The sequence below is a fragment of the Neolamprologus multifasciatus genome, chromosome 6 (genome assembly GCF_963576455.1).
Source record: "Neolamprologus multifasciatus chromosome 6, fNeoMul1.2, whole genome shotgun sequence".
NCBI lineage: Eukaryota > Metazoa > Chordata > Actinopteri > Cichliformes > Cichlidae > Neolamprologus > Neolamprologus multifasciatus.
In genome coordinates this window covers 13,068,545-13,091,702 of record NC_140444.1, presented here as the reverse complement: position 1 = coordinate 13,091,702, position 23,158 = coordinate 13,068,545, and the positions used below count along the sequence as shown (strand labels likewise).

The window sequence follows — 23,158 nt, the reverse complement described above, 5'->3', positions numbered from 1 at the left end:
AAAAAAAAATATATATATATATATATATATATATATATATATATATATAATTAAAATAATGACACGGACAGAAGGGGTAAAGAGGCAGATGGATGAGAAATATGTGACATGGCATGTAAGCATCACTGGGGGGAAAGTAGTTAGCTCAAATTAAAAAATGGAAAAAGTGAGAGGGGAAAATACTCTCACTCTGCATCATCTATTTGCCTCTCTCGTTTATTCATTTGTGTTCTCTCAATCATTGGAAGTGAGAAAATCAAATGGAAGCTGACAGAAGATTATGAGTCCGCTCGTGTCTGTTCACCTGTACACTTAAAATCTGTATGTAATACAACATGTACACCCAAAAGTTTTTGAGTGTATATTGCTACGAAACCACAAATTCATACAAACTACTCACACCTTAGCACACGTACACACACTAACCTGGGTAATTTGTTCATTAGAGGCACTCTGAAGGAATAAGGGTGCAGAAGAACAAGGGGAGGGTGAGGAGATCGAGGTTTATAGGTCACTGTTGCTGCCATTTGCTGTTTGAAGGAGATGAGCGAAAAGAGCGTAGATAGCAAAAAGAATACAAATATGGGCACATCATTCATTCAGCTCAGGCACTGAGGTCTGCCGGGTTATGCTGTGCTACTGTTTAAATTTTAGATTTATAGATTGATGTATTTTTTTTAATGAAGATAGATCATATTTCCACATATCGCTACCCTTTGCAGTAGCAAGGTGTAAATAGATAATGAATCAGCCAATGCAAGCCAATACCATGGCAGCAAGTTTGGAGTGATACCGAGCTTATCCTCAGTTGACGCGTCTGAAACTGTAAACCCAGTATGAAAAGTTGATTTCAGTTTATCCGCTTTAAAAATAGTTCAAGGATTGTTGTGTTCAAGAACAAGTGTCATCAAGCAAGCTTATAAAGTTTTCATGAGAGCAGAACAATAGTAGAAAAGACAGAGTAGCAATAATATGGAAAAGTAATATCAGCCAGAAGCTGTGGCATGGTTGACTAAGTTATGAACATCATAGAGGCAGACAGTCAAACAGGAGAACACAAAGCAAGGTTTGCCCTTATCTGCCATTTTCCCTGTTGTTTCATTTACTTGGCAGTTCATAGGCATAGTTCAGTGTTCCCTGGAATGAACCACAGAAAGTGAGATTTAACTGAAAAATACAACAGTACACAATAACTTCCAAGTTTAGCTCCTGTGAGGGTTCAGTTGCAGCTTTTTGGAGATGTAGGTTCTCATCCTACCTACGGGACCTCCTTGAATCTTCTAGAATTAAACTTGGCATATGCTGCTTCAGTATCAAACAGCTCAGACTATGCAGTTTCTTATCTGTGTGCCTGCCAATGGGAAAGATAGCCTCATGCAGTATTAAATTCGCAGCAGTGCTGATATTCCAACATGCTGTCTGTGGTCTCAGCAAGAGCCAAAAATGAGCATCTGTTCACAGCTGCAAAGGTGGCTACTGCACACGGGGGGTTAAACATTGCATTATATCAGAGCCAGACTTTTCTTACAAGAAAAAAGCATGCACATCAATTGCATGCTTGAATGTATTTTGCATCAGGAAATTTTGTTTTTGGAGGAAAGTAATGCCATATGGTTATTATTGTTATTAACACGCAGGAACAGAAAAATACTGAAAACAGAGAAAAAAGATGGTTGAGATATAATTAAATACTTTAAATTGCTTTGTTAATAAGAGAGACATATGATGCCTGTGGTTAAAGTGTTTTAAACATTAAATCAACTCTGATTGTCAGCACAAAGAACACATACTTTGTAACAGTGACAACCCAGTGGTACCTTGTTTTTGAAGGAAATTGTGTTTCTGACACAGAATATCTCAGCACCCTGGCATGCATTTGAAATGTCTGCTAAGTTTATAACTCAAGAGTTCAGTGGTTGCTTTCCTTTTTGTAATGCGTTCTCATTCTCTCGGCAGGAAATGAAGGAGTAGTGTTCAGTCATTCTGTAGAGACGTCACATGTAAGAGCAGAACCTTCCCAGGACCTAAAGTAAGTAGTCTAAATAATTTTGTGAGCATGGATTTGTATGCGTGTGTGTGTCAGACAGGGAGACTGGTACATTGGTCCACTTAACAAGTTTCCCTTGTTAATATTTTAGTTGTGCTTTATTATTCATGAAGTCTATGTTCTTGTGAATAATTTCTAAGATAGTAACACCACAAATAACAATTTAGTGAAAATGTGGTTTTAAGTAAAAACTTAAGTGGGTGTTTTAGGTAGCCAGTCCTGCTGTACAGCATGCACATGATTTTAAGTAGTATACAGCAGAATGATGTATGCGTCAGGGCTTACGGAGGAAACAAAGGCCCTTTGGGAGCCAGTGAACAAGGCAGTGAATGGACTGTTTCTTTGAAACACATGTATAGGTATATACATGTGTGGTATACACTAGGGGTGCAACGATACTCGTATCGATATTGAACCGTTCAATACAGTGCTTTCGGTTCGGTACGCATATGTATCGAACAGTATAACATTTTTAATTTATTTTATCAACTTTCCTTCTGACGGTGCTGTCTGTGTTGAGTGCTCAATGGATCTGCGCTCGACAGTGCAGCCTAGGCGGAGTAGTCGAACACAGATTCACTGAGCGCAGGGCAAGCTAGCGAGACAGAAGTTAAGCTCTCGTTGCAACATGGCAAATTGAACCTCCCCCACCCTCATTCAGATCTGGCGTTTGGAACTATTTTGGTTTTCATGTGACGTATGACCCTGAAGGTAAGCGTGTCATGGACTGAAGTAAAACAGTATGTTGGATGTGCCAGCAATGCTCAATTACATGGGTGGAAACTAGTGTGTTAGCTCAGTTAGCTCGTTAACGTGTTGGCCGTCCAGCCCCACGCACGGGGCGATCCGCGGTAGCTCGTTAACGGAGATTTGCCGTGTTGTGGCGTTAACCTCATTTCAGATTAACGCTGACAGCACTAGTGGGAACACAACGAATATGACTGCACATTTATGCCGACATCATCCTGGTGCAAAGACAAGTGGAAGCAGACAAAAACAACAAGCACGCATGCTACAAACTTTACCCGAGTCATTTAGACAGCCGTTAGCACATGATTCTCCTTATGGGGACTAAGCGTATAGTATAGCTTTTATTTTGGAAAGAGCCATTTCTCTGTAATAAACTCTCTTTTCCAAAGATGAGTGATTCCTCAATCAGATACAGGGCTCGCAAAATCGCTAGCCCGACGTCCCGGGGCTAGCGATTTTTCCAGTCGGGCTGCCCTGCCCTGCCCGTCGGCCTATCGTAGGAAGGAAAAATATATGTCAATGCTTTTGCATTCTTTCGGAAATGTAGCTGGGTAATTATGTCATTGGCATCGGTGAGCCACTGTCAATATGTGACATATTGAAATCGCGTTTTAATTTGCGCTTGTTTTTTGCTTTCAGTTTGCAATCGCTCGAACTGTGTATAGAGAGCAACAGCACTGATTGGTGAGTGATGATAATTTGCGCACCAATTCCTCTGACATCGTCTTATCAATCGTTAGCTTACTATGCAAACATGACAAGTGAAATCTCCCGCAGCAAGCTTAAACATGTGAGAGGTTGATCGCGCAGAGAATCGCTGAGCGTTATGTGAGTGCGTGTGTAAAAGCAGCAGGATATATATTTTAGTTCTGCTGAGCCAAATAAGACAGGTCAGGGTGAAGAAGTGACAAAACAGAAAGGTTATGACAAATCAGACTATAAGGCAAAAAGAAAGTGCAGCTTTATGGTTTCAAGGACAAAAGAATTTCTGTGGCTGCAATATGACAAGCTAAATAACCAGGGCTGCACATAAGTGGTCCGCAGGTGCGCATTTGCTGTCAAAATAAAAAACACGCACAAGATAAGAAGTTGCAACGCGTGTTTGCGTACATAAGATTTTCTGGAGGAGGACAGACATTTGTTTAGAACTCTTAAAGATGTCGAAGAAGCTCCTTTAAGCAATTACTTTGGTGTTCCTCCACCTCCAAAGAAATGTCAGAAGGAGTCCGAACCACAAAAGAAGCGCGTATTCTCGGAAAAGTGGTTGCAGGAGGTGAGCTGGCTTCAAACAAATGATGAACGCACAGAGATGTGGTGCAGAATGTGCACCACAATGTGCCGTGAAAATTTAATAAATGACAAATTAATAAAAAGGCATGAACATTTTTTTTGTATCGAAAAAATATCGAACCGTGACACCAAAGTATCGAACCGAACCTAACCATGAATTTTGTGTATCGTTGCACCCCTAGTATACACAGGTACAGTGGGGCAAAAAAGTATTTAGTCAGCCACCGATTGTGCAAGTTCCCCCACTTAAAATGATGACAGAGGTCAGTAATTTGCACCAGAGGTACACTTCAACTGTGAGAGACAGAATGTGAAAAAAAAATCCATGAATTCACATGGTAGGATTTGTAAAGAATTTATTCGTAAATCAGGGTGGAAAATAAGTATTTGGTCACCTCAAACAAGGAAAATCCCTGGCTCTCACAGACCTGTAACGTCTTCTGTAAGAAGCTTTTCTGTCCCCCACTCGTTACCTGTATGAATGGCACCTGTTTGACCTCATCATCTGTATAAAAGACACCTGTCCACAGCCTCAACCAGTCAGACTCCAAACTCCGCCATGGCCAAGACCAAAGAGCTTTCGAAGGACACCAGGAAAAGAATTGTAGACCTGCACCAGACTGGGAAGAGTGAATCTACAATAGGCAAGCAGCTTGGTGTGAAAAAATCAACTGTGGGAGCAATCATCAGAAAATGGAAGACATACAAGACCACTGATAATCTCCCTCGATCTGGGGCTCCACGCAAGATCTCATCCCGTGGGTCAAAATGATCATGAGAACGGTGAGCAAAGATCCCAGAACCACACGGGGGGACCTGGTGAATGACCTGCAGAGAGCTGGGACCAAAGTAACAAAGGTCACCATCAGTAACACACTACAACGGCAGGGAATCAAATCCCGCAGTGCCAGACGTGTTCCGCTGCTGAAGCCAGTGCATGTCCAGGCCCGTCTGAAGTTTGCCAGAGAGCACATGGATGATACAGCAGAGGATTGGGAGAATGTCATGTGGTCAGATGAAACCAAAGTAGAACTTTTTGGTATAAACTCAACTCGTCGTGTTTGGAGGAAGAAGAATACTGAGTTGCATCCCAAGAACACCATACCTACTGTGAAGCATGGGGGTGGAAACATCATGCTATGGGGCTGTTTTTCTGCCAAGGGGACAGGACGACTGATCCGTGTTAAGGACAGAATGAATGGGGCCAAGTATCGTGAGATTTTGAGCCAAAACCTCCTTCCATCAGTGAGAACTTTGAAGATGAAACGAGGCTGGGTCTTCCAACATGACAATGATCCAAAACACACCGCCCGGGCAACAAAGGAGTGGCTCCGTAAGAAGCATTTGAAAGTCCTGGAGTGGCCTAGCCAGTCTCCAGACCTCAACCCCATAGAAAATCTGTGGCGGGAGTTGAAAGTCCGTGTTGCTCGGCGACAGCCCCAAAACATCACTGCTCTTGAGAAGATCTGCATGGAGGAATGGGCCAAAATACCAGCTACTGTGTGTGCAAACCTGGTAAAGACCTATAGTAAACGTTTGACCTCTGTTATTGCCAACAAAGGTTATGTTACAAAGTATTGAGTTGTATTTTTGTTATTGACCAAATACTTATTTTCCACCCTGATTTACGAATAAATTCTTTACAAATCCTACCATGTGAATTCATGGATTTTTTTTTTCACATTCTGTCTCTCACAGTTGAAGTGTACCTCTGGTGCAAATTACTGACCTCTGTCATCATTTTAAGTGGGGGAACTTGCACAATCAGTGGCTGACTAAATACTTTTTTGCCCCACTGTATATACATGCGCAGGGTATATCAGCAGGATTTATTATTGCATAGAATTTCAAAAGATGATACTGATGGTGATGATGAGGATGGTGATGATGAAATTTGAATCTAAAAAAAGGTTTTGTTAACCTTAACTGAATGATTATATTAATATGTAAATACCTTTCGAAATGTTATTTTATTTTGACTTGTTGGGACTTGTTAGGGCTTTTTCCCCCACCTCGTTCTTCTCATCTCCCTGCTAAATAGTCAATTTTAGTTTGTATAAGCTGGAACCACAAAACCAAACAACAAAACAAACCAATCTAACCAAAATGAAACAGGCTGTAGGGTTTGTTGTCTTTATAACAAGTATATATAACAAGGGTCACTTGCAAGTCATGACGTAAATTGTTTCTTGTTCAGCTTTTAAATATCACTCAATAACATTTTTACTGCACTTAAGGTAAAGTGTCAATGGTGCTCGATCCTTAATTAGGTACAGTATATTGCTATTGAACCATTTTGGCAAATACTTAGAGTATTATTATATGCTGAAGAGTTTTCACTTAAAACAATTCTGTTTTGGTTTTGTGACAGTAGATTCGGTGTTATATGAAATGGTGTAATGGAGATAGACGTAAATTAAAGCAAAGAAACAAGGTACATTTTTGAACCTTGGACCTTAGTTTTGCTCCTAGCATGATGCACAGATTTTACTATGGTGAATTACACAGCAGAAGATAGCTGACGTTAGTCCAGTTCAATGCTGATTCTGATAATAACTGTGTTGGATTCAAGAACATGATTCAAAATTCAAATTAGTAAAAGAAAAAACAAACTTTACGTGTGAGACAATGACAGACCAACTAAACACAGTGCTCAGACAGAAGCGAAATCCGGATCACAGCCGAGGTAGAAAAGAAAAAGAAAACAACACAATGCCAGAAAGCAATTGCACTTCACACAAAGACACAATCTGGCAAGTCAGAGATGGTAAGCGGGGGTGATGCTGCAAGGACTAATCAGTGAAGTACATGGAGTTGAGTGGAGAGAAGGGGCAGGTCAGATGACTGGTGGAAAAGACAGACAGCTGGGAGTGGCAAGGTCTGAAATGACAAGAGAGCTCGGTCACTGGAGGACACAAAGCACACTGAATGATTGACTAACTGAATGGAAGGAAAACTAAAATGGTGTCAAGCTTGAGTGTTGGTCACTTTGCCACTGCATTCGTTTGGGCCACACCAGCTAACTGTGTAGTTATGTGCATATCTTTTTCTCACACACCCTCTGAAGTGAGTTTCAGGTATTTTTAAGGGGCATGCTGCATGTTTTTTATTACTAGTGTCTTAGCCTCATTTGGGAATTGTCAGACAGGATTAGGCTGAAGGGGCTTTTTGCCAGAGAGGAAAACACAAACTGAGGGAGAAGGTGAAAAAGATGGAGTCAGGGAGGACTGATGTAAACTGAGGAACAGATAAGGCGTGGTGGAAACAAAGATGCTCTGAATGCTCTATACAACAGAAAGGATTAGAGATTGTGGATGAGATATAATTGACTGGACAGATGATGTTGGAAGGAAAAAACACTGAGATTAGACATTAAATAGGATAGACAATGGGTGAAGATGGCCGAGTAGGGGTGATGAAGAGGACAGTCAATTGATACAAGAAGAGCAATAAAGAGGACAGAAGAGACTAGAAGGGGGAAGAAATAAAGAAAAGCAGGAGGTGAGGATGGAAGTCAGGCTGTAGAAGAATATATAAAATCAAATTGGCTCTGACACAGAGACTAAGTTGTAGCAACAGCAGATAATAGGATACAGCAAAATATGCAAGCTTTTAGTGAGTGCAAAATAATGACCTTTCTTTTACATTAAAAGTATAAAGAAGTTAGAAACACTGAATCACAAGAATCAGACTAAGAGACCAACTTTTAACTGAAAAAAATACCTGACTGGAATGTTTTAAATGGCTTAAAGCAGGGGTGTCCAAACTTTTTTCACTGAGGGCCACACACATAAAAATATAGGAGGGGCTGGCCCACTTACTAGAAAATAGGTATATAACCTTAACTTTACTGTATTAAAGTTAGAAAAATCACTTAAAAGTGGTCAAATGGGTTATATTGTTGAATATAATTAAAGACAAAACTGCCTTCATCACAGCTTTCCATAAATGGATCTTTATTGATTTATTCAGAAAAAGCTTTGGTAGCTCATTCTCAGAACAGCAGCCTCAGATTTCTTCTTAGACAGAAGATTTACAGTACAGAGAAAAAAAAACAATAAGGGGAAAATGAGTCGGGTACATTTCAAGCTTGTTATTTAAGTTATTAGGCTTAGCAAAACATCTATTAATGTCCGTTTGAAACGATTATCAACATTAACAGACTGAACTGGACTTAATAACGCCAAGCCAACCCATGGATTGGGCTGGCAGAGCACTTCAGCCTTGAGAAAACCAAATTCTGCTTTAACACCACGGCACCTGAAGAAGAAAGCGGCAAACACACAGGGAAACAGAAAAAAAGGAAGGAGAGGTCACTCTTCAACGACTCACTTGAAACTTTAATGCATAACATACCTACAGCGAAATGGGACACACCGGAGTTTTCTTCTTGTGAGTCTCACAGCACATGTTCACTGTTCCGATCCCCTACCCACACAAACACACACACACACACACAGATGTGCTTAATCAAGGTGAAGGTGAGCTAGTAATACAGGTCTCTGCTGTTAAAACATAGCAGCCTGGATTGGATTAGGCTGTACTCACACTAGTCAGGGTTTCGTTGCACCGTTCCCAAGCATAATGTCCCTCTACCCACTACCCACTAGCCTGCACTGACATTGCATTTAACATTCCAAGCCTGCTGCAGTTTGTCTTATTTTCGCTCCCCAGATTTCACTCCACTGAGTTTTCACCGCCGCTCCTTTCCCAATGTGAAAAGAGAATTGAAATCCTTTCTCTCTTATGCACAAGAAGACCTCTAACCAGGATGTGGCTATTCATATTGTAGAAAAGTGTTGTAAATGGCCTGTATTTGTATAGCGCTTTTCTAGTCCCTAAGGACCCCAAAGCGCTTTACACAACCAGTCATCCACCCATTCACGCACTGGTGATGGAAGCTACATTGTAGCCACAGCCACGCTGGGGCGCACTGACAGAGGCAAGGCTGCCGGACACTGGCGCCACCGGGACCTCTGACCACCACCAGTAGGCAACGGGTGAAGTGTCTTGCCCAAGGACACAACGGCCGAGACTGTCCGAGCCGGGGCTCAAACTGGCAACCAATAAGGCGAACTCCCAACTCTTGAGCCACGGTCGGGAACATAGACTTGCTATTCGCAAGACAAAACTTGGAGATTTTCTGATTTAAAGCTCAAATCACTTTGGCTGCTCAAGCTAAACTAACGGTTCTATTAGGTACTTGCATACTTGGTACTTGCGTACTTGATATATGCAGAACGATACCAGATGCTATGGTTTATGTGCTTTTATGACACATTCTGTTTTTCCCACTTTCTCAGGTTCAGAAATGGTGGAGGCTCAAGAACATGATTCAAAATTCAAATTAGTAAAAGGAAAAAACAAACTTTACGTGTGAGACAATGACAGACCAACTAAACACAGTGCTCAGACAGAAGCGAAATCCGGATCACAGCTGAGGTAGAAAAGAAAAAGAAAACAACACAATGCCAGAAAGCAATTGCACTTCACACAAAGACACAATCTGGCAAGTGAGAGAAGTAAGCAGGGGTGATGCTGCAAGGACTAATCAGTGAAGTACATGGAGTTGAGTGGAGAGAAGGGGCAGGTCAGATGACTGGTGGAAAAGACAGACAGCTGGGAGTGGCAAGGTCTGAAATGACAAGAGAGCTCGGTCACTGGAGGACACAAAGCACACTGAATGATTGACTAACTGAATGGAAGGAAAACTAAAATGGTGTCAAGCTTGAGTGTTGGTCACTTTGCCACTGCATTCGTTTGGACCACACCAGCTAACTGTGTAGTTATGTGCATATCTTTTTCTCATACACCCTCTGAAGTGAGTTTCAGGTATTTTTAAGGGGCATGCTGCATTTTTTTTTATTACTAGTGTCTTAGCCTCATTTGGGAATTGTCAGACAGGATTAGGCTGAAGGGGCTTTTTGCCAGAGAGGAAAACACAAACTGAGGGAGAAGGTGAAAAAGATGGAGTCAGGGAGGACTGATGTAAACTGAGGAACAGATAAGGCGTGGTGGAAACAAAGATGCTCTGAATGCTCTATACAACAGAAAGGATTAGAGATTGTGGATGAGATATAATTGACTGGACAGATGATGTTGGAAGGAAAAAACACTGAGATTAGACATTAAATAGGATAGACAATGGGTGAAGATGGCCGAGTAGGGGTGATGAAGAGGACAGTCAATTGATACAAGAAGAGCAATAAAGAGGACAGAAGAGACTAGAAGGGGGAAGAAATAAAGAAAAGCAGGAGGTGAGGATGGAAGTCAGGCTGTAGAAGAATATATAAAATCAAATTGGCTCTGACACAGAGACTAAGTTGTAGCAACAGCAGATAATAGGATACAGCAAAATATGCAAGCTTTTAGTGAGTGCAAAATAATGACCTTTCTTTTACATTAAAAGTATAAAGAAGTTAGAAACACTGAATCACAAGAATCAGACTAAGAGACCAACTTTTAACTGAAAAAAATACCTGACTGGAATGTTTTAAATGGCTTAAAGCAGGGGTGTCCAAACTTTTTTCACTGAGGGCCACACACATAAAAATATAGGAGGGGCTGGCCCACTTACTAGAAAATAGGTATATAACCTTAACTTTACTGTATTAAAGTTAGAAAAATCACTTAAAAGTGGTCAAATGGGTTATATTGTTGAATATAATTAAAGACAAAACTGCCTTCATCACAGCTTTCCATAAATGGATCTTTATTGATTTATTCAGAAAAAGCTTTGGTAGCTCATTCTCAGAACAGCAGCCTCAGATTTCTTCTTAGACAGAAGATTTACAGTACAGAGAAAAAAAAACAATAAGGGGAAAATGAGTCGGGTACATTTCAAGCTTGTTATTTAAGTTATTAGGCTTAGCAAAACATCTATTAATGTCCGTTTGAAACGATTATCAACATTAACAGACTGAACTGGACTTAATAACGCCAAGCCAACCCATGGATTGGGCTGGCAGAGCACTTCAGCCTTGAGAAAACCAAATTCTGCTTTAACACCACGGCACCTGAAGAAGAAAGCGGCAAACACACAGGGAAACAGAAAAAAAGGAAGGAGAGGTCACTCTTCAACGACTCACTTGAAACTTTAATGCATAACATACCTACAGCGAAATGGGACACACCGGAGTTTTCTTCTTGTGAGTCTCACAGCACATGTTCACTGTTCCGATCCCCTACCCACACAAACACACACACACACACACAGATGTGCTTAATCAAGGTGAAGGTGAGCTAGTAATACAGGTCTCTGCTGTTAAAACATAGCAGCCTGGATTGGATTAGGCTGTACTCACACTAGTCAGGGTTTCGTTGCACCGTTCCCAAGCATAATGTCCCTCTACCCACTACCCACTAGCCTGCACTGACATTGCATTTAACATTCCAAGCCTGCTGCAGTTTGTCTTATTTTCGCTCCCCAGATTTCACTCCACTGAGTTTTCACCGCCGCTCCTTTCCCAATGTGAAAAGAGAATTGAAATCCTTTCTCTCTTATGCACAAGAAGACCTCTAACCAGGATGTGGCTATTCATATTGTAGAAAAGTGTTGTAAATGGCCTGTATTTGTATAGCGCTTTTCTAGTCCCTAAGGACCCCAAAGCGCTTTACACAACCAGTCATCCACCCATTCACGCACTGGTGATGGAAGCTACATTGTAGCCACAGCCACGCTGGGGCGCACTGACAGAGGCAAGGCTGCCGGACACTGGCGCCACCGGGACCTCTGACCACCACCAGTAGGCAACGGGTGAAGTGTCTTGCCCAAGGACACAACGGCCGAGACTGTCCGAGCCGGGGCTCAAACTGGCAACCAATAAGGCGAACTCCCAACTCTTGAGCCACGGTCGGGAACATAGACTTGCTATTCGCAAGACAAAACTTGGAGATTTTCTGATTTAAAGCTCAAATCACTTTGGCTGCTCAAGCTAAACTAACGGTTCTATTAGGTACTTGCATACTTGGTACTTGCGTACTTGATATATGCAGAACGATACCAGATGCTATGGTTTATGTGCTTTTATGACACATTCTGTTTTTCCCACTTTCTCAGGTTCAGAAATGGTGGAGGCTCAAGAACATGATTCAAAATTCAAATTAGTAAAAGGAAAAAACAAACTTTACGTGTGAGACAATGACAGACCAACTAAACACAGTGCTCAGACAGAAGCGAAATCCGGATCACAGCTGAGGTAGAAAAGAAAAAGAAAACAACACAATGCCAGAAAGCAATTGCACTTCACACAAAGACACAATCTGGCAAGTGAGAGAAGTAAGCGGGGGTGATGCTGCAAGGACTAATCAGTGAAGTACATGGAGTTGAGTGGAGAGAAGGGGCAGGTCAGATGACTGGTGGAAAAGACAGACAGCTGGGAGTGGCAAGGTCTGAAATGACAAGAGAGCTCGGTCACTGGAGGACACAAAGCACACTGAATGATTGACTAACTGAATGGAAGGAAAACTAAAATGGTGTCAAGCTTGAGTGTTGGTCACTTTGCCACTGCATTCGTTTGGACCACACCAGCTAACTGTGTAGTTATGTGCATATCTTTTTCTCATACACCCTCTGAAGTGAGTTTCAGGTATTTTTAAGGGGCATGCTGCATTTTTTTTTATTACTAGTGTCTTAGCCTCATTTGGGAATTGTCAGACAGGATTAGGCTGAAGGGGCTTTTTGCCAGAGAGGAAAACACAAACTGAGGGAGAAGGTGAAAAAGATGGAGTCAGGGAGGACTGATGTAAACTGAGGAACAGATAAGGCGTGGTGGAAACAAAGATGCTCTGAATGCTCTATACAACAGAAAGGATTAGAGATTGTGGATGAGATATAATTGACTGGACAGATGATGTTGGAAGGAAAAAACACTGAGATTAGACATTAAATAGGATAGACAGTGGGTGAAGATGGCCGAGTATAGGGGTGATGAAGAGGACAGTCAAAAGATACAAGAAGAGCAATAAAGAGGACAGAAGAGACTAGAAGGGGGAAGAAATAAAGAAATGCAGGAGGTGAGGATGGAAGTCAGGCTGTAGAAGAATATATAAAATCAAATTGGCTCTGACACAGAGACTAAGTTGTAGCAACAGCAGATAATAGGATACAGCAAAATATGCAAGCTTTTAGTGAGTGCAAAATAATGACCTTTCTTTTACATTAAAAGCATAAAGAAGTTAGAAACACTGAATCACAAGAATCAGACTAAGAAACAAACTTTTAACTGAAAAAAATACCTGACTGGAATGTTTTAAATGGCTTAAAGAATAAGTAGGGATTATTACAAAAGCAAATTGGAAAAGGGTTATTGTCCCATTCTTTTCTGATATAGGATTCTAGCTGCTCAACAGTCCTGTGTATTCTTTTTTGTATTTTTCTTTTCATAATGCACCATTTTTTATGGTAAAAGAGCTGGACTGTTGTCATGAAATATTCAAAGTGTTTGTAATTTTGCATTGAGGAACATTATTCTTGAATTGTTACAATTTGTTGATGCATTTTGTTGCAGATTGATAAATCTCTGCCCATCTTCTCTAAGATGCTCTTTTTACACACAATCATGACCGGCTGTTTCTTTTCAGTACCATTAAGTTTTCCATATTTTTTTGTTTCTTTTTTGAAACATGTTATTGCCAACAGATCATTCAAAATGAAGTAATATATTTCATGAAAATGTCTCAGTTTAAACAGTTGATGTTTTTTCTGTCTTCTGTTGTAAATAAATCATTTTATGCAGTTAGCAAATTATTAAGTTTTTTTTTATTTGCCTTTGGCACAGCTTCATAACTTTTGGGAATTGGGTTTGTATTTTGAAGAATATATATATATCACCACAATTAAATGGATAACTCTTTTTCACATATTTTTTCTTTCTTTGTTTTTAAACTACAAGGGGTTCACCTTGATTGATTCTTTTTTCTTTTTTTCTTAGGAGAATTTGAAGCAAAAAATCTTCAAGGACTAAAGAAAGTTAATGTTCTAGAAAAAAAGTAAAGTTTTGAAACAAAGACAGCGATATTAAAGGACTGTGGGATAGATATACATTTGGTTATTAAATAATAGTTGGATGAAAAGCAAACGTAATACATGAAATAGGGTCCCATATAGTCTCAGGGATCAAAAGAGAGCAGGGGAGATAGAGGAGTGCTGGAGAAAGGTAGATTAAAAGGAGTTAGCTTAGCTGAAGTAAACTGAGAAGTGATATAGGGAAGTTTGGAGGTTAGGTGAGGATAGAAAGGTGCTGAGAAAAGGAGGCTTGAGAACACTGGGTCAATGCAGACGAATAAGACGATGACGTCTGTGATGAAGGTAAAGGGAAAAGAAAGTAAGCTTAGTATGCCAGTATATGATATTAAAATATCAGCACAAAAAATGTATTTGGGCTGTTTTAACATACCGTATCTAATTAGCATGATAGACGTGACAAAATGAGAACAAATGACCACTTTTAAGAAACACTTAATGTATTAGTGTTGCTTGAGTGACCTTGTCATCATCAGTGTCACCTTAGTACAGTACAATATCAATACGCTGATACTAAAAACAATTAGCACATGCATCTAACTCTGTATGCAAACACAGCACAATGGCATTACTCACGTACGATAACACATATACACTTAACAAATGTTAGCACAGCATTGAAAGCACAAAATAAAAGGCAACCCACACGTTAAAGTGCCAAATTTTTATACACACATATATAACACGTACATATGGCATGCATGACGTGAAACCATTTATCACCCTTCACACAGCAGTGCAGCCATATGAAAGCATAGACTACCCTTTGCATCTACTGATGGGTTAATGGAAGTCAAAGAAAAATAACACTGAAAAAAGGGTGATTACATGCTTCAAATAATACCCCTCCCCCAGTCCCTCCGTCCCATCATTAGCTGTCAAATGGTAGGGAAAGAAACAAATTGCTGGAGCACAGAGGTGTATTCAATATAAGTCGATCTTTTAGATTACTGGTGGATATCAACACAGAAAGAGTCTCTATTCCCAACTCTTTCTTTAAACAAATGTTTATTTTGAAATCATATTTTTGTCCAAATCTTCACATCCTAAATATGACCCCCACCCCACCACTCCCACCCCTTCTTGTTATGAAAGGAGAGTGTAATGCAGTGAAGGTAAATGGGACATGTAATGAGTGGACTGAAGTCCATTCAAAGCTAATGATCTATCTTAGCGTTTAACAGCTGGACAGAGAGAGAAGTAAAGAGGGAAACCTTAAAAAAAATATGGCACACACTTTACATGATTAAGTGCAGGTCAAAAAATCCCTGTCAATAAAAGGAGTGTATCTGCAACTATTTGGTATATAAACTCTGCAAATTAATATTTTAAGGACACACGTAGTTTTCTGTGAGTAACTTTGCTTCTTTGGACAGAATGACAGGACAGCAGAAACAAAAATAGGTTAAAGACTGGACGAAACACATAGCATCACGTTGGAACATTCAGTGTGTGAAAAGGCTATTGACAGTTTAAAGAACTGCTCAGTTATATAATTGACATTTTACATCTTGAAAAAGGAAAAGGTTTAGCCATTGTATTTGCAGTCCATTACTGAGCCACACTAGAGGTAACTGTTAGTACACTTGACGTTATGGAAAGTGCCTTCACAGTGACCACAGCAGAATGCCGTTAAGATTTCTGTCTGTGTTGTTTGCTTCAGGAGGCTTTCAGTGGATAGCAGATGTGACTGCAGCTAGAGAGACATCATACAAGAGCAGGAACTGGGTTATGCTAGTGGTACAGAAACAAAATGCTCAGAAGTCTGCCTGCCAGAGAACATTCAAGGAAAGCTATGCCGTGTGTTTTCAAAGCCTCTAGTGTGTTCACCACTCTAAGCCATGTTCAAACTCTTTTGCTTTTTTCAAACTGCTTTTCCACTTTAAAGTGTATGCGGCCGCAAGGCAAACGGAAAACAGTTGCTTTAAAAAAAGTGCTGTGCCTGGCATCTTTTTAAGCAGCTCAGTTCAACATCTTATAAAAGCATTCACGACAGTGATTGACTAAATACCATGAAAAAGGAAGTTGGGTTTGACAATTTGTATGCTGCTGACAACAACAACAAAAACTGAAAATGGAGAAAGTAGCTGTAGAAAAAAACTGGTGAATGTTTTGGGTTGTTTTTTTTTTCTGACGGGAGCGCATTCACTGTAATGTGGGAATTTCTAAATGTTTAAGAGTTGTAGCTGGTACAGTTTACTGATGGAAGCAAAGGGTCACTGTGATAAGAAAACTGCTTTTCATTATCAGCACAGCATGTTGCTGAGGCAGCGCTTTACCTATGAGAACCACAGCAATACACGCACATCCTTAGATAGAGGAGAGCATTTGCCACAACAAAACAAGGATGGCTAAGTAAAATGGCTGAACTGTAGAACAATTGTTGACAATAATTCTTTTTCCTTTTCCTTTCACCAGTCAAATATTTTATATTTCAATGAGTCAGTATCTGTAATCAGATGATCACATGTATCAGTACTCATATTAGAAGACTCTTTATATTACCAGTGTTTTGCAAATGTCACTGTGTTGGAGGTATTTATGTTAAATGTAGGATGGTGCACACTAAAAACATTTGTCAGTAACAGTTGCATTCACCATAAAAAATGCATAGTTTTTCAGATTTTGCTATTGTGTCTTTTTATGTCTGTTAGCCTTGACCCAAGGATTCATGTTTTCAGCAAGTCTGAGTGACTTCATTCACAAGGTATGGTCAGTAGTTTTTGTTAGTGAGACATCTCTGCAACACTTATTAAGAGGAAATGGTCTTATATGAGGAGCAAATGTCCACTGGCACTCAATTAAGAAAAAATGTGAAATTGCAGGGAACGATTCAAAGAAATGTTTTCACATAAAAAGACCAGGTACAGGTCAAGTAAAGATAAAGAGATAAAGTTTAAATCATTGTGGTTGTAGTGGTCAACGCTTCACTGTATACGTTGCTATTATTTTCTTTATATTACTGTATGGTCTTGACCTCAGAATATAAAGTAACTTGAGGCAACTGTCCTGATTTGGTGCCATATAAATAAAACTGAATAGAATTGAAATTGTCTGACTGAGCAAGGCTTTTATCAAACCAAACACCCGTCAAGATCAAACCTATTTCTTTGTACTCTACCTTTCACATGGTACTTCTCTATTTTGTCATGCTCCTTTCTGGTTTTGTTGTTGTCCACTCGGATTGTCACATCTATCACAACTGAAGTGTTATGCTCCTTGTCAACCATCACTATCTCTAGTTGGGTAACCAGCAGCTACTTGTGTGTCTGGAGATTAAAGTGCCACAGGACATTGGCCAAAGGTGGTTCCGAGGTGACTCTCACTGGGATTTGGGGACTTTGAAACCACATATGTATCTATTCTATCCCAGCCACCTAGCTGTGCCTCTCAGTGTGTACTGTCCCAGTTTGCAGCTTATATCCTGGTATATGCTGGATAGTCTCTGGGGCACCTTTGCACAACGTGGAACTTGGGTTCCTTTGGCTTTGGAAGACTCTGGCCTCTAGTGGTTAGGGCCTGTTGCTATGCTGCCTTGATCAAAGCCTCTGTGCTGTTCTTTCAGCTATCCTTAGGCACTCTAGATGAATGAGTACCTGCTGTTACTGCTGTACCTATTGGTGCTTTTCGTCATTCATGGCATCTTTTTTGGCCATTAGGCATGGATCATTTTAGGTTCCTGTGTTGTCCAGCTCTTCTAGTAGCACTGGACCAGTCTACATGCTACCCAGAGAGATGTACTGGTGCCCAGTTCATTCTCAGCCAATGGTTGAGTGGTTTTTGCATCCTTGTCCTTGTGCTTTTGCTGTAGACAGTCACTCCAAACCACCCTGTCTGATTTTTGTTGGACCATTTATAGTCCATCACATAAAAATGATCAGATGCCCCACTTCATGCGCCCCGGGTGCTACTGTTAAAGATGTAAACACCTCTGTCCCTCAGCTGCTTCATCAACGTTCCCCACTGTTGTGGTGCATGATGACCAAAATTCAATAAATGTCAGTTTTATTGATATAGCATCAAATCACAACAACAGTCGCCTTAAGGTACTATATGTTGTAAAGACCCTACAATAATAAAGAGAAAACCCCAACAATCAGACAAACCCATATGAACAAGCAACTGATGACAGTGGGAAAGAAAATCTCAGTTTTATCAGGGACAGGGCAAAAAAGACATACAGTGAAAAAGGTGAATAAGGGAGAAATGCTCAGTGCATCATGGGAGGACTATTGCAGCACAGGACATTCTGCAAATACACCAGTTTTCCACAAATAACAAGCAACCAGTAAGCAATCCATAAATACTTACTGCTTTTGTACACATTAAACAAATGAGTCATTTCTTATTAATGACACCCTCATTAGTAATAAACTGGCTTTTATCCCTTTAATGGAAACCTGGGTTGATTATACAGGTACCACAGACCTGACTGAAACAGCGCCCATTAGTTATATACCTAAAACAGTTGTAAGTCTGTGTTATTTCACAATTATCTGAATTTGAATAATTTAGGTTTAATAATTAATTACTTCTATCTCCTGCTATATTAATCCTTATTATATATTAGAGTTTAGTAAAATCATTTGATTTTAAACATGTGACTGAACCCACCCACACAACAGGTCACCTGTTGATGTCACAGTTAGAAATGTTCTAAATCAGCGATCCCCAACCCCTGGGCCACGGACCGGTACCTTTTGGTACCAGGCCACGAGAGTTGAGGGTCGGGTGTGAAATTGATGGTTTTCAGGTTTTTTATTGGTTTTTAGCGTTATTTTTTTTAAAATCTTTTTTATCGTTAACTCAGTTTCCCTGGGTCTTTTCCAGTGTGTTATGAATAAATCTTCTTTTTCTGGGTACTGGTACTGGTTTTATTTTGTTATATTTATCACCTTAAAGGCCGGTCCGTGAAAATATTGTCAGACAAAAAAACAGTTTGCTGCGAAAAAAAGGTTGGGGACCACTGTTCTAAATGTTGCCATCTCTGATCATCATTGGATAATTTCAGAAGTATCCTATTCATTTGTGAAAATAAATCATGCATCAAGCATGACATCAAGGCAAGTATAGTTTAAGTGTGATCTAGGTATGGCTGACACATTGCAGTGCACATTGCTAGTACTATCTATCGCCATATGATGAAATAATGAATCCTTTTTTAATGCCATTTCTCAAATTATCCTATTGCTCCCATCAGAGCTGTTAATATATGTGGTACCTAAAATGCCTTAGATAAACTGTAGAAAGGTAAAGATATCAAAAAGAGAACTAAGAGAAAATATAGATTTTTTTTAAAATCCATACAAATGCATTCCATTCCTGCAACAATGAAGTCAAATTCTTCAGTCAATCCTTTATGTCTTAACTTATTAACATAAATCTGTGTCATTCTGCTTTTTAATTTTTATTCACTGAGAAATTGGCTACTTTTTTCTACAGTAAAGTTTTCAATATTAGAGCCAGTATCTCAGCCCCGTGCTGTAATTTTGTCTTTGTGATATTGACTGGTTATTGTTCCAGGAGGTTGCTGTGGTCTCCTCTTAGGTCCACTTGAGAACATGGATTTGATGGGAATCTTGTGGCAAGTGGTAGTCAGTTTTGAGTTCTTTTGTCAGGCTAGGAAACACTGAGAAATGGTTGTAAAACAGAGTTACAGTAATCCAGACAGAAACAGAAAGTTACAGTGTATATTGTATAATTTTAGAAATAAAAACCCAAATGTTGATCAGAAGTAGTAAGAAGTAAGTATTTGAATTATTGTAGGGCCCACCTTACAATATACAGCACCTTGGGGCAACCATTGTTGTGATTTTGGACTGTATAAATAAAAGTGAATTTAATGAAGTTAAATTGAAAAGGAATACCAAGATTCTTTGCAGATGATTTGATACTGCTGCAGAGAGGACTTACTTCCTTTTTAAGGCTGTCAGGTCAGTTTAAAGACATCCAATTAGTAATATCAGTGAAGCAGTCAATGAGGTAGAAAAGGCTGTCCAGGTTGTTAGGCTTAACAGAAATGTATAGTTGCATATCATCAGCATAACACTAGTTAGAAACAACACTGAAGATGTTAAGTGAATGACCCACTGAAAACACATATTAATAAAAAATAACTAATCCAAGGATTAATCGTTTGGTTACCCCACACAGGAGAGGAGTGGATGAAAACATATAAATTTTAATGTGTGGTAATAAGTTTATTGAAAACCACTTGAGATCAGTTAAATTATCTCTCTGTTAGAATGCATTGATGGATGATGTCAAAGACCACAGGCAAGTCAAGTGGAACTAAAACAGAATAGTAATTGTTATTTGAGACCATAACAGTCTCATTAGTAGTTTTTTAGTAATGCTATTTTAGTGCTATGATTTTGACTGAAACCATGTTCAGTTTGTCAGATATATTTTATCCCTTAACCAGTAATGATTCAACAGAGAATACTAAATAAATAAATAAATACACCAACAAACAATGCACCAAAAAGTTGAAGGAATCTCATGCAGGAAAAACATCATGCAGATTCTAGCTGACATCAGGCTACTTCAGGTCTCCAGTATCATCTAGTTGGCTCCACAGCAGAGGGAAACAAGCTCCTGCTGTCAATATTCTCTGTTTCTATACACCTTTCATCCTCTTATCCCTCCCTCTGAGCCACCTTCTCCTCTGCCCAAGTCCTAGGGTCATAAGGGAGCTCTCTAGGGAGAGTTAGCCCTAACTCAGACAAGGGCATTGGAAAGGGATTTGTGCACAGTGCTCCTTCTTCCTAGTCATTGCTTTATTTGGATGCATCTATCTAGCCTTCCATCCAAGAAAGTCAAGAAGACTGCAGTGGAACTCAGTGCCCCGTCAGGCTAAGGGGTATGGGAAAGGATTTTATTTAGAATTGATTATTTAGAAAAGATAAGACAGACAGCAGTTTACAAAAGTGGACTTTGGCAGCAAGTTTCTCAGACACAAAACAGAATTACATTTTCTAAAAGAAAAACAGCCAAAAGACTGTGCACTATACTAACAATAGATATGTCAAAGAATTTTAAAGCTCTTGCAAAACAAGGGTTTTTCATGCTCCTTCACTAGTAGCATGTTTTAGTTGCAAATATAAAAATATACATTTTTTTTTCTTTGAACTAAAACTAATCTATGCAAGTACTATCCTTAAACTCCAGACTGAGGGAAAACATCGTGGCAGTTTAAATCCACACTGAAAACAGGTTTTCATTCATTTACATTCACATTTACATACATTACATTTCAGGAGCAGTATTACAGGATTTTAGTGAGTAAATAGAATCATTAGAATCACAGTCTAAGACTAAAACGTAGTCATTAATGTCACTGCACTGAAGTTGTAAATGGGACAGTTCCTAGGAATGAACTCATTAAGCTTATAAGATTGTCCAGTAAGATGCCAACAAAAACAAAGTCAGGGTGAAAGGGCAACTAACAGTTATCATCAGGATGAAGACACAGAAACACCTATCACAGACAGACCTTGGAGACTTCTTATATCTGATAGCTTCTATATCTTGAAATATAACATAGTTAAATTTACCCACACAATAAGCAGTATAGGGCATTAGACGAAAAAGAAATTGGTTCTTCGCATTTTTCTCCCTCACTAATAGATCACAGAAAAAACATGTTTCATGTTTCACACAACTAAAGTTGAGTTTTGTGATCAGAATGTATCCTTAGTTCTGTAATATTCTTCGTTTTATTAAAAAAAAAAAGATTACTTCTACTTTAATGGCCAAAGATCAGTTGTTCATTGAAAAACCTGCAACACAGTCTGTGTTGAACCACCCGGTCTTCCAGTGCAAATTCTCACAGCAGAGTTTTGACCATGTTTTCTGGGAGGCAGCCCAATTGAGAAGCATGGTGTGGAATGACAAAGTACACAACCTAATTAGCTCAGTTTTTTGTTTTATTAAGACTGAGGTTTGTGTCAAATCACTGAAATTTCAGATGAGCCACATTCTCTTTGCACTTTTCTTTTCAGACTGCAGTTCTCTTTAAAGAATAGCAGAAAGAAAGGTTAACTGAAAAGTTTGACAGAAGAAGAAGAAAAAAGTTTTGTTTGTACTCAATTCATTTTTGTCTTTACATTTTTAATCATGACCACAACAAGCAGTGCTGTCTTCAGAGCAATTTAAAGAACAATATTTGACTTCCACAACTGTGATGCTGATTGTATTTAATAATAATTTTTTTAATGAAAAAAAAAAACATTAGAATTCTGCTTATGAACCCTATTTTATAACTGAATTGTTGACTTGTGTTGCGGCCTCCTGTCAGTTTGAGTAGCATTAGCATTAGTACTCAATATACCCCGAGCCTTTCTCTCAAACTCTAGAGTTTTCAGTAATCACGTAAACCAAAACCAATTTTGAGCTCCTTAAAGAAAACACGTACACTTACAATCTGCTGTGATTGAATTTTGGATGCATCGATCACTTTCTTTTCCTTGGTACAACAAGGACAATCAGCCCTGCCCTCCTTTGATCCATCTCTTATTGAGTACACGCACAGGGAAATCACTGAGAACACAACGAGAGAGGGAAGGCAAGCCAATTGTCAATCAAGGATGGTTATGGGAACAATCCATAACATATCTGAATTTCTGTTTTTTATGTTGGTTATACTGCTATGTTTTGTAAACTGAAGCAGTAATTATTTCTTTCACATCAGTAAATAAAGAAAAAGTTGCCGAATGACTGCAGAAAACAGTCAGATGTTATGATGATATGGCTAGGACTATGCACTACATTTGTTTTTACTAGGTCCACTCTAGGACTCCTGCTTTTAGAATTTTAACTTTTAACTCACATTTTATTCACTTCTAGTTTTTCAGCAGCTATTTAGGCAGAGGTTGGAAGTAACAAAGTACAATTTCAGTTACCTACTTACTCTTTTCTTTTTCTGTCAAGTACGTTTGACTTCGTTATTGTACTTAAGAATAATTTTTACAAATCTGTACTTAAGTAGTTTTTTTGAGAACTTTTTACTTTTACATCCTACAAATATCTGTACTTTCCACTCCTTA

The 23,158-nt window shown here is 39.3% G+C and overlaps 1 protein-coding gene across 4 annotated transcripts in view; it reads left to right on the top strand.

Annotated features, from left to right (window-relative positions):
• LOC146516596 (zeta-sarcoglycan-like) overlaps positions 1-23,158 on the top strand; it is a 396,328-nt gene that overhangs the window by 296,204 nt on the left and 76,966 nt on the right. For all 4 annotated transcript variants that reach the window (XM_085162626.1, XM_085162627.1, XM_085162625.1 and 1 more), the window contains one exon: positions 1,957-2,029. In XM_085162626.1, the coding sequence (XP_085018752.1) occupies positions 1,957-2,029 (73 nt within the window). The remainder of the gene's footprint in view (positions 1-1,956; positions 2,030-23,158) is intronic.